At 39.3% G+C, this 13,607-nt stretch overlaps 3 protein-coding genes across 4 annotated transcripts; 2 read left to right on the top strand and 1 right to left on the bottom strand.

Moving 5' to 3' along the window:
- The first annotated feature begins 2,189 nt into the window (after positions 1 to 2,189).
- On the top strand, positions 2,190 to 2,869 carry smim1 (small integral membrane protein 1). The gene is made up of 2 exons (XM_084917769.1): positions 2,190 to 2,311; positions 2,741 to 2,869. The coding sequence occupies exons 1-2, from the start codon at positions 2,217 to 2,219 to the stop codon at positions 2,865 to 2,867; spliced, it is 222 nt and encodes a 73-aa protein (XP_084773895.1). The 5' UTR covers positions 2,190 to 2,216; the 3' UTR covers positions 2,868 to 2,869.
- Positions 2,870 to 2,937: 68 nt separating this feature from the next.
- Positions 2,938 to 7,885, bottom strand: mad2l2 (mitotic arrest deficient 2 like 2). Of its 2 annotated transcripts, none has more exons than XM_084917768.1 (8): positions 7,512 to 7,885; positions 7,152 to 7,192; positions 6,982 to 7,053; positions 6,787 to 6,887; positions 6,590 to 6,684; positions 5,632 to 5,705; positions 5,456 to 5,548; positions 2,938 to 5,365 (listed from the first exon to the last, which is right to left on the bottom strand). In XM_084917768.1, the coding sequence occupies exons 1-8, from the start codon at positions 7,549 to 7,551 to the stop codon at positions 5,327 to 5,329; spliced, it is 555 nt and encodes a 184-aa protein (XP_084773894.1). In that variant the 5' UTR covers positions 7,552 to 7,885; the 3' UTR covers positions 2,938 to 5,326. The 2 variants fall into 2 exon arrangements, with proteins under 2 accessions (XP_084773894.1, XP_084773893.1); XM_084917767.1 differs by having other exon boundaries at positions 7,152 to 7,270; positions 7,512 to 7,883.
- Positions 7,886 to 9,967: 2,082 nt separating this feature from the next.
- On the top strand, positions 9,968 to 13,274 carry slc25a45 (solute carrier family 25 member 45). Its single transcript, XM_084917718.1, has 6 exons — positions 9,968 to 10,016; positions 10,116 to 10,159; positions 10,255 to 10,326; positions 10,437 to 10,616; positions 12,013 to 12,247; positions 12,713 to 13,274. The coding sequence occupies exons 1-6, from the start codon at positions 9,980 to 9,982 to the stop codon at positions 13,006 to 13,008; spliced, it is 864 nt and encodes a 287-aa protein (XP_084773844.1). The 5' UTR covers positions 9,968 to 9,979; the 3' UTR covers positions 13,009 to 13,274.
- Positions 13,275 to 13,607: the final 333 nt, after the last annotated feature.

Below are 13,607 nucleotides of genomic sequence, written 5' to 3'. Positions count from 1 at the left end.
AATGTCTTGATGCATGCTCAATCATCCAGGTAAGGAAATCGCAAAAAGTTGATTCTGTTCATCTGGACGTAGCGTTTTCAGTGGGAGAAACGTTTCGTCGCTCATCCAAGTGACTTCTTCAGTCTCAGCTGACTGCAGGTTTCCCCAATCTTATCAACAGTACATTTGCACAATAACTAAAACTAGCCCACTGAATCAACAGTGGACTGTGAGGTCAATTCCTTGATCATTAATATGCAAATTTTCATGACCATTGACCAACAACCACTGATCAAAAACCACTGATCAATGGCCATGAGCACCATTCACAGAGAGTTGGGGAATGGCTGCAATCACAGCATTGTAAGATGGTGAAAGATGTACCCTTAGGCCCCCTCCTCGATTCAGAGATGGTCTTTCCCTTTTCACATAAAGAGCCTACCTGACTCCCCCCTCATACCACTTAGCCGCTAAGCGGATGGCACAAGACAGAAGAGCTAACTCGTCGGGCCAGGACTGCAGTCTGTTCATACCTACAAGCCAGTTGACACTCTTTCAGTGATGAGGATGGACACATCCTGGACAGGGAGGATCACTGGTTTGAGTGGTTGTTGGTGGTCATGACAATTTTCATATTAATGATCAAGGAACTGACCTCACAGCCCACTGTTCATTCAGTAGGCTGGTTTCAGTCATTATGCAAATGTACTGTTTATAAGGCTGGAAAAACCTGCAGTCAGCTGAGACTGAAGAAGACACTTGGATGAGCGACGAAACGTTACTCCCACTGAAAACGCCACGTCCAGATGAACAGAATCAACCTTTTGGGGGCCTAAGATACAATGTAACATTGTTTCTTGCTAAGTTGTCTGTTATGTCCCTTGAGTTAGGTGTCTTTTTGGTGCCTTTTTTTAAAATTTCAAGGTCAGTGTTAACAAAAACAAATATTTCTCTTAAAATGTTGAGCTACAAGGACTGGACTGAAAAACGAGTGAAAACACAGTCAATATTTAAAGAATGACTTTGAAAGACCGTCAGAAACCCTGGAGAACTGTTGCTCAAGACCAGTTAAAAATATCTGAAAGTCTGGCTCCTTAGAAAGAAAATCTAAAGAAGTACAATATTGCTTATTATTTTTAGATTTGTGGGAGATGTATCACATAGGGAAAGGATAAATAGGCTGCAGGCAAGCTCAGTGCGTGTCCATAAGTGGGCAGCAGTGTACAGCATTCAAGTTAATGATGAATGAGTCTCTACCTCTACCTGCAGAATGTCTAAAGCAGAGTGAAACAACACTAGTGCAAGCTGTAGTCTTATTAGGATCCATTATATCCTTGCAGATTGTCAATCCAAAGTGCTGAAGTCTTCTACCGCGATTCTTCTTCCTTCTGATTTCAAGGATCAAATGATTTGAATGTTTGTTAACCAGACTGGTTAAATCAACTTAACAACTTTGTTCACACGCAGGATTCTCATTAACTCAACTTCTCAGCTTAAAATATGACACTTCAAGGTAAGTAAAAACAAAATCCCCTTGCTTCTTTTGAGGTATTACCTTGTATGTACTGTAATAAAAGTAAGTCGCAGGGATCATTGAATTATGTGTCTGAAACAGTACTCGGACTGTACTACAGTACTGCATTTTGCCTTTTCAGTGAAGCCAAGGAGTAAACCTGCATGCTGTTGTGTTTAGCCCAAACCATTAAACTATACAAAATCAACTATCTTTGCTAAGCAGTGCACTATCTGCACAGGCTCTGATGAAACAGGAGACTAACAAACCACATCGAGCTGGCCTTTATCACTGAGAAAGAGTCATTTAACAGGGTCAAAAACAACAGATGGATTAGGAGCAAAGGACTTATGACAGGCTGAGGCACAGCTCTTCGTCTCAGTCGCTGATTTACAAGTGCCGGAGAGTAGAGATTCCTAAGCAGGCTGGTGAGTGTTTGTGACTCCTACAGGTGAGCAAGACTTTTGTAAGACTGTGAGGATATGAGTGGAATTTGTAATCCTTCAGTCACTGGTTTTTGAACTGGATTATTTCAGTCATGAGCTATGGTTTAGCCCCGGGATATTTGATTGACTTTAAGATACCCTAAAAGTGTTAGTATTTTGTAACGAAGACACAACTGTCCAAACTCGCTGTTTCAGAGCGCAGTGAAGCTCAACACTGAAGCAGTGAGTGAGCGGTGATTCCAGCAGATCAGCCCCTGAGACGAAGGAAAACTGTCCTCATGGACTTCAACGGTTCCGGCAGCGTGCAGTACGACCGCTGGAATGAGGACAACATCAACATGAATGTAGAGGCTTCACAGTCCTCACTGAGGAGGTGAGACTTAAAAGATAGCAGCTGGGCTTGACACCACATGAGGACTAAGTTAAACTGACAAAGGTTAAATGTGTTTAATAAAAAGAATCCAGGTTTTATGAGTTTGACATTGACCATACAGTTTAAATCAAGTGTAGGAGAAAGGTTGTAATGCAGTTTTATCCATGTATCCATCTCACTTAAACTTCCTGCACCCTATTTTTTATAGTTTAAATGATATGTAGTTACTTCCTCCAGGGAACTTTTTGACAGTGTTTGTGTGTCTGTAAATGGGATCGCTCCAAGTTCTGAATGAACTGTGGTATAACTTTGTTTCAAAGGTGTAGAGTGGGGTCATGTTATTAATCCATTAAAATTAAGCTTACATCCACCATGGGTGCCAAACCACAGGTACCAAATAAACCCGCCCCCTTTCTTTCCCATTCACAGGATCTGCAACAGCATGTGTGTCGGCAGCACTGGAATAGTAGTAAAAGCAGCAGGAGCCGTAGCTGCACTGGTGGCAGTTTACATCATAGGATATGTGACGGGGTACTACATCCATCGATGCCCGTAGGGGAACCAGGAGGTCAGGAGAGAAAAGAGATTTAAAACACACCAAAAAAGCATAAGCTTCATATGCAGAATGAGCTGTGACTGAATCGGATTTATTGTGATCAGAAAATATACAAATTCATGGTTCATACTGATACTACAGCACATGAAAATGGAGTTATATCATTATATGATGTTCTATGAAGTGTAAAATATTAATTCATATCCTTCTCCAAAAATATCAGGCTGTTTTTTTGTCCAAACTGATAACTAGAGATAAAATCCTTTGGGCAGGAGATACCTTTGGATCTACTGACTGTGGTATTTCTGTGGGCTGGAGGAGTCTTAGATCACCTTGGTTTAGACTGAGGGTGAGCAATAGTTTAGACAAACATTTGTGAGTCATTTGAAGGTCAGCCACTGTGGCGGGGACTTTTCCTGAATCTGCAGCAACTTGGAAGTTAATGGATGACTGAGTAAGTTTAATGTTTGCTACTGCTGGTCTCTAGTGACACTCAAACTCATCCAGACCTTCTGCTTTTGTTCGATTTCTTCCCAACTGTTCTGAACAACTGCAGCTTCAACAGTTTTGGATCTCAGCTTCCTTTAATACATTTGTATTTAACACATCTACTCCACACACATACTCCAGTACATCACTAAGCAGTAAAGACAAAATGGATGTTTAAAAACCTACTTTTTTACTTTTATGCTAAAAAGTGATCTATTTTTAAACCTCAACTCAATCTAAGTTGTCTCTGTTTTTCATAAAAGAACACAACCTGTGTTTTCTTAATGAACTGAACTTTAGAGAGCCTGTCGTGTTTGTGTGGTATCAGATCATTTTAATATTTTAAATCTATGAAGTGTCTTTTGGTTTCATATGACACAATCCTGCAAACGATACAAATTAAGTTTAAGCTTTAAGTTTATTAAGGGCTAAACTGACATGAAAGTTAATGCCTATGAATCATTGTGCAAACAATACCAACCATTTACATTTAAAAGCACTGTAAACAGTTCAGTTGCATGCAAGGCTGAAGATCTTGTGTTAATGTGGTATTCTAGCTATTGTTATGCAGACCATAAATGATCTGCTGTCAGACAGGAAAACTCATATTCTTGTGCCAGAACTACTTTGTGAGACACTTCATGTAGCTAATCGGTCTCCATGGTATTTAGACCTCCTGTGCATCATTTCCCAAACGGCAGATTGAAAGCCGACAGCTCGGTTGTACAAAGACAAACTGTTTTCCCCATTTTCCCTGTGTTAGTTTATTTCTCGCACATTATTGGTTCTTGTTAGATTTCCTCCTGTAGCACTTGGTTTGTTTTTTGCCCGTTGGTGGAATTAACCACCTGTTTGTATGACTTCAACTTGTTAAAAGATTCAGATTTCAGATGTTACTCTTCCTCCTGTCATGTGTTTGGGTCCTTGAATTCTTATACCAAGACCTTTATTTACATTACAGTTCGTTTTTTGTTTTTTTTTAGAGTTTAATAAACTTTCACATATTAAAACAAACTTCTGTGAACGGAAAAAAAAAATCAAATGCTCCATTAGAACTTTCTATTTGCCATCCAATAATAGAAGAGAATGCTACCCCTGGTTGCAAATGCACACAACGAAATCCTTTAACTTCACAGAAACTCCAGGAAGGCTTTCCTGACAGATGCTGCTGTAGACACCATGTGAGAAACTGCTCGGCAGGACATTACAGAGAGTTAAGACACCGTACAATAAACAGAGTGAGACAGACTGACAGATGACCTCCATGTGGAGTTATAAGGACAGGCTGTCTGTGGGAGTTTCAGCAAATAAATCTGCCTACAAAGAAACAGAGTAATATTATTGCACTAACAATACAACTGTCATCTCAGTTTACAGACTGGTGTTAATGGTACATATTACACTGTTTTCCTGATTTCCATATGCTTTGAATTTCATAGAGTTACAAGGACATTTCCATCCGGTTACCCTAAAAATCTCCATTCAAAAAACAACAAAAACATTACGTATCAGCAAGGATGCACAGCTACACTGACCACATTCATGACAATATCAGACTTGTTGACTGCTATCAGCAAATAGGATGATATTTAGCAGTGGAGTGTGATGAAGAGCTGAAAGACTTTCCTGGCACATAACGGGAAATAAATTAAAAATATATACATTTTAACCAACGGCCCAGGATTTCACAAACAGAACCATAATCACGCATTTATGTGGAATGAGAAAATGGCCCACGCTGATGATAAAGGACTTCTATCAACCCAGTGTGCGAGTCCAACCTTTAACACCGCCAGAAGCAAAGTTAATGGACCTCATAAAAATACATTTCACAGGGAACATCACTCTCTCCCCATGTGTTCCTCAACAACTCATCAATTCAGCACTGATAGGCTGTGTTGAAGATTCTGCCTGGGATTCCCTGGTGTCACAGATTATCTCCTGCAGCATGGCTCCTGCTAAGAAAGCATCTATGTTTTCTGGGCTCTCTCTTCCACATACAGCTGCATCTATTAAAGGCAAACAACCAAACAATGTGGACATGCGGCTGACAATAATTCACCATTAAATGAATCAGTGAATGGGATGCTTCTGCTTACCTTTACTATATCAGAAGTCATAGACTTTAGTGGAATGAGTCTAGGCTCCTGCATGTGGACTTCTTGCTCATCAGCGACTATCCATGGAAAATCCTCCAGAGGCAAATACATTAATGTGACCAACACATGTAAATAACAATTCTGTGTTTCTGTGTAAGTGCATTTAAACACCTCACCTTGATTACTTGAACCTTCTCCATATTGCGAGTAGCAGCATCTCTGGTATGTACTAGTACTGTAAACGAACACCCTGTGACAAAAAAAGAAAAGTAAAACAGTTCAATCAGTCAAATCTATGAGCCCATACCACGTTATGTGCACTATAATGTCACCTTTCTCTCGACTTCCAGTTTAATTGGCATAGATTTCTGACAAAGGTTCAATTATTCCATCAATTAATCTGATAAGAAATACTTTTGTCTTATTAATTAGCAATAATAAATATAGAAAACTCTACAGGTATTTCAAAATGAAACCCCAATTGGTTTCCATTTTAGAAATTGTAATGTTTTAAATTTTAACTGCATACAACACCTGTCAAAAAACAAACAAGAAAACTAAACCTTTGACTGTATTTCCGTGTCACGTTAAAATGTAATTTTTTTAAAGAAAATGTTATCTAAAATCCAAAAATATATAAATAATCTCAAGTACAGTCAAAGGGCAAAGTCAAATAAAATAAGGTATATATACAATCTAAATTGACCTTTACTCTGTCTTCTTGGAAGGCTTTCTGACATTAATAAGAGTTCTGACAGTTTTTTCTCTCCTAAGGTAGATTTGGTGTGTTCTCATGTTTATGTGTGCCAAGTGAATGAGTTAGTTTGTGTCTGTAAGCCTTTAAAGGAGTATGTGGTGTTTGCAATGAAGAAAAGTGAGCACAGACTTAAATAAATGTAAATCATTTGCTAATGGGTAAATCAATTTATGCACCTCCTATCGTCCAAAGGTGAACACAAATATTTACCCCAGTAATGAAGAGAATCCTCTTAAGCTGCTTAGGCAAGACTTTGTGCTGAATCATGTGACTTAAAGGATATCATTTAAAAATCTTTCCAAAACTTTTGCAGAGTATATGAGTATATAAGCATGTATGTAATTGTCTTCTCTTCCGGTGAGCCACGATGACATTACCTGGTGGATTACTATTTAAAACAGCATCACACACGCTGATCTTCAGGATGAACGCCCTCAGCAGCTGCTCCACGTGTGACAGCAACGTGTCTGAGCTGTGAAAACACAAACAACAGTCAGTGATCAGTGTCACCGTAAAAATGTATTTCAACGGAAGGATGCTTCTTTTTAGTTAACATTAAAATGTGGAGGGCAACCTGATGGAGAGCAGTGGTGGCTGGGAAATCTCAAAAACAAATCTCTCTACTGGATGATGCTCTTTGTCCATGATGACCACAACCACCTTCTCTGCATCATTCTAAGAGGCGAATGGAGGATATCAGAGCAGTAAGAGGAGAAATGAGAGTACACTTTGTGTGACATTGACCCGTCACTTTCAGGACATAGCTTACCTTTTCAATGAGTGGCTTTATACAGTGTAGTGTATCTTGGATATACTGATTCAGCTCTGGGTGACATGACATCTGGAATAAAACACACCAACAGAAGTCCTGTATTAGAGAAACTAATATGCACACACCTAACAGCTGCAAACAAATAGTAATAACACATAAAACAGTACCTGCACAGGTACGTTGTACTTCTTTCGCTTCTGAAATATCCCTGAGGGATAAACGTCACGGACATACAGGATGAGATGAATAGCGACCTCCAGGAATTCACACAGAATGTCAGCAACCACTGGAAAACATGCGAACAATAAAACCTTTCGTGTTCTTGCTAATGTGACAAAGTCCCGCCAAACCCAATGCAAACATTCAGCAATATGGTGTCGTCTACTTAGCTCACTTTAATTCATAGTAAAACCCAGGCAGACAGTGACAGCATGACTTTGCAAGGAGGACAACTACCTATTGGAAAATTAACAGTACTCTCGCCGAGCTGACCAGACCTGGTATATATATTCCTTTAATGGCCTTACCTTGCCCAAAATTGAGATCTTGCCTCGTTAGAGTTGTCATGTTTTACTCCCCTGGTTCAGCAAAATTAAATTTAAATGCTTAATGTTCTGTACGACTTGCTAACTTGTGTAAAGCAGCAGTCTTACTGGTCCTCGTATTGATTTTAATGGTTCAATATCTCGTTTTTTGTTGCTGCTGTACCTGACAACCGAAGAGATAAGAAGTTCAGTTTTTACAGAATTTTACACCTGTTTAAAAAAAACCCGCAACGGTCCACATGAAGACACCCGGAGACATTAGCAACCTGCCGACCCGAACCGCGGCATTTCTTTTTTTTGTACGCGAAGCTTCGTCGCCCGCCGAGGTGACGTCACTCGTTGTTTACAATTGCGTACTCTGCCGTCCACTTGTGATGACGTAATTTGGAGCGTTGGTTTTATTTTTAATTTCCACCTTTTTTTCCCGCAACAGTTATTACAAAATAATAATAATAATAATAATAATAATAATACCGCGAGGTGATCGGCGAAAAGCACTGAAACATTTATTTTTGTCTTATATTATATTATATTTTATTTTATTATATTATAATTGATAATAGGCTTTATTTCACTAATTAATTGAGTTCACAATTTTTTTTTGATAATTACCAATTATTAGATAATTATCAGATTTTTCAAAAGTTGGTTTTAATTTTTTAGTTATGGTTTTATACTTGCTATGACAGTTTCATGAATGAAAATATCCTTAATTATCAGCCTTGCCGAATGCAGGTATTCTGTCTCCTCGGCAAGGTTATGCCATCCCGAGGTGTCCCATTGCTCATAAATATGAAAACATACCAATTACGCATGAAACATATTAAATTAAAACAGTAAATCATATGCAGCCTAACTAAGGGTGACTAATGTTATACCTGGTTATTTAGACAATCACAACAATCTGTTTATTATTCTTATTCTTTTTCTTTTTACATTTTTTGGTTGTTTGAATTCAAATGCTAAACTTACATCAAAAGTCCTCTTCACTCTTTTTTTTTTTTTTTTTTTTTTGCCTGTCCCGTTTGGCTCTTTTGCCATCAGAATTATTGTCTAAAGGCGAAGAAAGATGCCCAAGGGATTTACTTTACCAAATGGACCATCCCAGCCTTGCCGTAATGGTCTATTTGATTCACCTTTTATTGTTTATTTTATTTTTTATTTTCACTTGCTAGATACGGGACAGACTTGAATGAGGGAAAGAAAAGGGAGAAAGAAAGAGGGAAAACAAACAAAAAAAAAAAACAGCGGAGAAGAGGGACGGGGATAAAGGGCAAAAAACAAAAACCAACAAAATAAGCAGACAAAAATACATATATCAATCACCTGGATCACCTGTTGAGAAAGAAAAAAGAAAACAAGCATTTAACAAGCGATAAACAACATCATGATGATCTATGGGAAAATAACAGTAAATACTAAGTGTTAAACATTATTGTGCAGCACGTAAGATCGACAGCGCACAGTGTGCTTTTTAAGGTAGGAGCCAAAAAGGGTGTAGTTTGTGTGTGTGAGCACCCGTGTGTACACCTGTGAGCATGAGCGCGCTTGTTTTTAAAAGGTTCCTACATGTAATGATCTGCTAGAGGGTGTGGGGAGCCACAGCCCCGTCCACCAGGGCATGAAGCAGGTATGGAGGAGATCAAAACTCCAGACCAACACAAGGAGACCAAGGAAGACCAACAGAGGGGCAGTCCTCTTCACTCTCTGTTGCACATTTAAAGCGATCTTGGGAAGCGGCCAAATCCTCATGTGACACAAGTGGGCTTTTATGTCCATGGACTTGAGATTCTCTGACCGCAGAGCGAAGAATGACATGAGTTATGACCAGCTCTAAAGGTAGGGAAGGCCTTGCCTACCTTTAGAGCTGTAATTTGTAATTTGCTGTTATTTATTTATTTATTTTTTTTCTAGAACTGGATATTAAAAAACACCATGCAAAAGAAGAAAAAAAAAGAACTGGAAAGCGAACTGTCCTCCTGAACACTCTATTGTATTTTAACCAATCCACAAAGATTAAACCTGGCTAAATTATAAGGTTTGGTTAACATTTATTGTTTTGGCAACCCTAAAAACCATCTTTTATGTTCATTCACTGAAGCATAATAAATGTTTTTGTTTATCAGATGATCGGAGATTGTGAGGAATGTGTGTGAAATGCCATACTGCCTTAACTCAGGCCAGAATCCATATGTTTGTGCTCTCAATCACTCCTGAAAATTCCTTTTTCTGAGCCATGAAAAAAATTTGTTGTGGGATTTTCACCTTGGACTTTGATTTTGATGCAACCCCCATAGAGTATTATTTCTAAAATAAGTCACACATTAACCTCCTTGACTGCCAGACCAATCAGTTTCAGTTATGACAGCTGTAAAGCTGCATCTTTAGGTTTTATCTTTATGAGTTTTGAAACACTGTGGTTTTCTTTCAGATTTGAAACTGTAAAAGTCATGCCTCTCTTGGAATTTTTAGCTGGGAGCATTTCAGGTAGGAAAATCCTGTTTTTAAGAGAACAACAGAAAATGTAACACAGAGCAGTAATTGTCTGATTGTGAAGAAATAAAATGTTGTTGTTGGTTGTTGTAGGTGCGCTGGGACTTGCAGTAGGACATCCGTTAGACACTGTGAAGGTTGCATGACACTTTGAAACCAATAAATATGACTTAATGCACAAATCGTTTCTTATTTTTTATTTTTTATTTTACATCTCTTCTTACATTTGTAGGTACGTCTCCAAGCCCAGTCTGTGTATAAAGGGATATTTCACTGTGTGATTAAAACATACTCTCATGAAGGGGTGGGTACCACATTTTTCCTACATTGTTTTGCAAGAAATACTGACATGAAGTAGTGTAATGCTCCACTGGGATAAGACAGCACTGATCCTTTATGCTTCAATCACATCAGCTCCATGGATTCTTTAAGGGCATGGCATTTCCTGTGCTGACCACTGGCATCACCAACTCCATTGTCTTTGGCTGTTACAGTAATGCTTTAGGTTACCTCACTAAGTCTCAGCGCAGTCGAGGCAAACCGGCCTCTGCTGCACAGGTCTTCACTGCTGGCTGCTTCTCAGGCCTGGTGCAGGTAAGATCACTTGATGTTCTGTGGTTGCACATGTCACTGCCATGCAACTGTGTATGCACAAAACTTCATCTGTTAGAGCTGCAGGAGACCACACACGTTGCAAAAATCACTGCTCACACCAACATTCTAGCTGCAAGCCACGAGATACAAACATATCTACAGAAGAATCTCGACCAAGTCCGTCTGAAGTACTTTAACAGCCATTACTGCATCAGTGTGACTGCATTAGGACAGACTTTGGCAGTGTGATAGCACTGCAGTTATGTAAGATATCCTATCTGTTCAAAGTACTGGATCACCTTGACGTTACACCTATAGCAGCTGTTGAGCCACAGAAACCAAGGCCACGAAGATTCCATACACAGTTTTTTGTGCTGATGTTAAAGCCAGATGAGGTTTGGAGCGCTGCTGTTATTGAGTCAGAGTGTGGCAACTTCTACACACTCTTTCCTAAATGCTTCCACTCTGCATTAATAACACTTACAGCTGATCGTGGAATATCTAGGCAGGAAGAAATTTCACAAACAGACTTGTTGCAGTGGTGGCATCCTCTACAGTACAATGCACAAATTCAGAGGGACTGAAATCAACTGGAATGTAACCATTTAAAGTTGCGGCATATAGTCATAAAACCGTGCATGTAGGTTAGAACAAAAACAGTCAGCTATGTATCTGAAGAAGGGAAGTAGTAATAAACTAACAAAAGTACATTTTGAGGAAATATTGTGGAAATACAATTTTTGACATATCAGGACATTTAAAAAAATCTTTTCATTAGCAAGTCTTAAAATGAGTTAAATAGCACTTCAGAACAACAACACATGACATATTACGCTGTGTCATCATTTATTCAACAGAAATTCAACAGAGCAGAAACCAGCAGTGTTAGGTGGTGTAATTCTGCAGAGAACAAAAGAAAAAACAAACAAATAGACAAAAAACTGCATTAAACAATTAAAGCTGGTGCTCTTGCCAAAGTAAATGCTGAAACAGCAGGATTATCACTGCTTTCACAGAAATTCAGGTTTTGTTCATGCAATGTTACATCTGACCACAAGGGGGCCTCCGAGTGTTCACTGACTGCAGCTCAGAATCAGAAAAGAGATTTAAGGAAATTAAAAACCAGCTCATGTTTCATAACTGAGATTTATTTACTCTGCAGACCATGACTGGGCGTTACGCTACTTTAATCTTCTCCTCTAAAAAAACCTGATGCACCAAGTAATATGGATCTGTTAACAGTACTTCTACTTTAATACAGGCTTTCAGCAGTAGTTGTGTATTTTATGTTGCACCAGCCACACTGGCCTATTTTATTTCCAGGGATATAAACACATTAAAAACCATTAAGAAGTTGTTTTTGGTGGACTGAATCTTTGAGGCAATCTGTTTTCAGGTGTCGGTTTGTGCACCCATTGACCTGGTCAAGGTGCGTCTTCAGGGTCAATCGACGTCAACACGATATCGCGGACCCGTGCACTGCATCGCTGTCATTGTGAGGGAGGAGGGGCTCAGGGGTCTGTACAGAGGAGGCCTGGCCCTCACTCTGAGGGACGTCCCCTGCTATGGGCTCTACTTCTTACCTTACGAGGTCACTCGTAAGGTTCTCACTCAAGATGGCAAAGAGCCAGGTCAGAGAGTAACTTACAAAGTCACAATCATAACATAATACTGGATATCATAGTGGGATAGTTTCTTGTATTCTGACAGATTTTAAAAGGACTTCATCTCACAAAAGCTGCTCAACTGGAATTAGTCATTTAAATCTTTAAGGCTTTCAGTTTGTAGCGCATGAATCCAGTAATGAGGTGAACACACATGATGAAGCTGAATATAAATATCTAGTTACTCATGATAATTCATCTTTATTTCTTAAGTTACTTTTATGTTCAGAGATCCTGATTTTAAGGTCTCATTAAAATTTTCCCAGCACACATTAACCCACATGGATATTTTACTATATCAACCTCATATTTGGCTCTACGAGAGAGTCTGCTTTGAAAACCGTTGGCACATTTTTTGGCAAATAGTTTAATGAAAACTATTCGTTTAGAAAACTCCTCAGTATTGTCTTAGTTCTGCCTCTCTGTCCTCAGGCACCTTTGCGATATTGGTGGCAGGTGGATTCGCAGGTGTGGTGACCTGGTCCTTCGCCACGCCCATGGACGTCGTGAAAGCTCGGCTCCAGATGTCGGGGGCCGGCGGGCGGGAGTACAGCGGCGTCCTGCACTGCATGAGAGTGAGCGTGAGGGAAGAAGGAGTGAGGGTGTTTTTCAAAGGCCTCCTGCTGAACAGCCTGAGAGCATTTCCGGTTAACGCTGTCACATTCCTCAGCTACGAGAGCCTGATGAAGATTTTTTATCCACCACCAGCCAGTCACTCTTCACAGTAAAGGGATGGAGACACTGACTTCAAGGATAAAATATCTTTGAGACGATTTCAGCATAAAGAGTGTTCTCAGTTACTAAATGCTGTTTTTAAACTGCCTGTAGAATAAGTCAAAGCATCAGAAACCTGGGACCACTTTAAATTCAACCTACTGGTTAGGAAAGATTAGCTACTGCCAGTGAGCCTCCTGCTACACGAGTATACACACTTTAGATCAAAACTGCTAGAGTCAACATTTCTGCATTAACAGCATATCACAATAAAAGTGATGACTTGAAATGACTCCATAAAAAAAGACCTTTTGAGTTTGTTTTTTGGGTGAGTGACAGATGTTGTATAAAACGTTGAGTCCACAAGTACAGTGCTTCAAGGATTGGCCCGAGAGCAGAAAAGGCTATGGCAAGAAAAGTAAATATTGGCGAGGAAAGATTTCATTATTACTTTAGGAGACGATGCTTTAGTGCTCTGTCAACATATTTCTCAGTGTTAAAATAACTCTATCAAGAAGAAATCTTGTGCACACGTGCAAAAAGTAGATACACTTTACATACCGGAAACATATCAATTGGGCAACGTGCTGGAAACTCTAAGGGAATTTGCTCC

Source organism: Perissodus microlepis, chromosome 20 (genome assembly GCF_051167445.1).
Source record: "Perissodus microlepis isolate ML-2025 ecotype Zambia chromosome 20, ASM5116744v1, whole genome shotgun sequence".
NCBI classification, from domain to species: domain Eukaryota; kingdom Metazoa; phylum Chordata; class Actinopteri; order Cichliformes; family Cichlidae; genus Perissodus; species Perissodus microlepis.
Note: the sequence above shows the minus strand (reverse complement) of the source record. Positions and strands in the feature narration are given on the sequence as shown.

What these genes read in the sequence shown, in the direction of transcription:
- smim1 (XM_084917769.1), top strand. Translation starts at nt 2,217, where the DNA reads ATGGACTTCAACGGTTCCGGCAGCGTGCAGTACGACCGCTGGAATGAG. An exon ending in TCACAGTCCTCACTGAGGAG is followed by an intron (nt 2,312 to 2,740) that starts GTGAGACTTAAA and finishes TCCCATTCACAG; the next exon opens with GATCTGCAACAGCATGTGTG.
- mad2l2 (XM_084917767.1), bottom strand. Translation starts at nt 7,551, where the DNA reads ATGACAACTCTAACGAGGCAAGATCTCAATTTTGGGCAAG. An exon ending in AGAAGGTTCAAGTAATCAAG is followed by an intron (nt 5,549 to 5,631) that starts GTGAGGTGTTTA and finishes TTGCCTCTGGAG; the next exon opens with GATTTTCCATGGATAGTCGC. An exon ending in TGACTTCTGATATAGTAAAG is followed by an intron (nt 5,366 to 5,455) that starts GTAAGCAGAAGC and finishes TGCCTTTAATAG; the next exon opens with ATGCAGCTGTATGTGGAAGA.
- slc25a45 (XM_084917718.1), top strand. Translation starts at nt 9,980, where the DNA reads ATGCCTCTCTTGGAATTTTTAGCTGGGAGCATTTCAG. An exon ending in GCTTCTCAGGCCTGGTGCAG is followed by an intron (nt 10,617 to 12,012) that starts GTAAGATCACTT and finishes ATCTGTTTTCAG; the next exon opens with GTGTCGGTTTGTGCACCCAT. An exon ending in TCAAGATGGCAAAGAGCCAG is followed by an intron (nt 12,248 to 12,712) that starts GTCAGAGAGTAA and finishes CTCTGTCCTCAG; the next exon opens with GCACCTTTGCGATATTGGTG.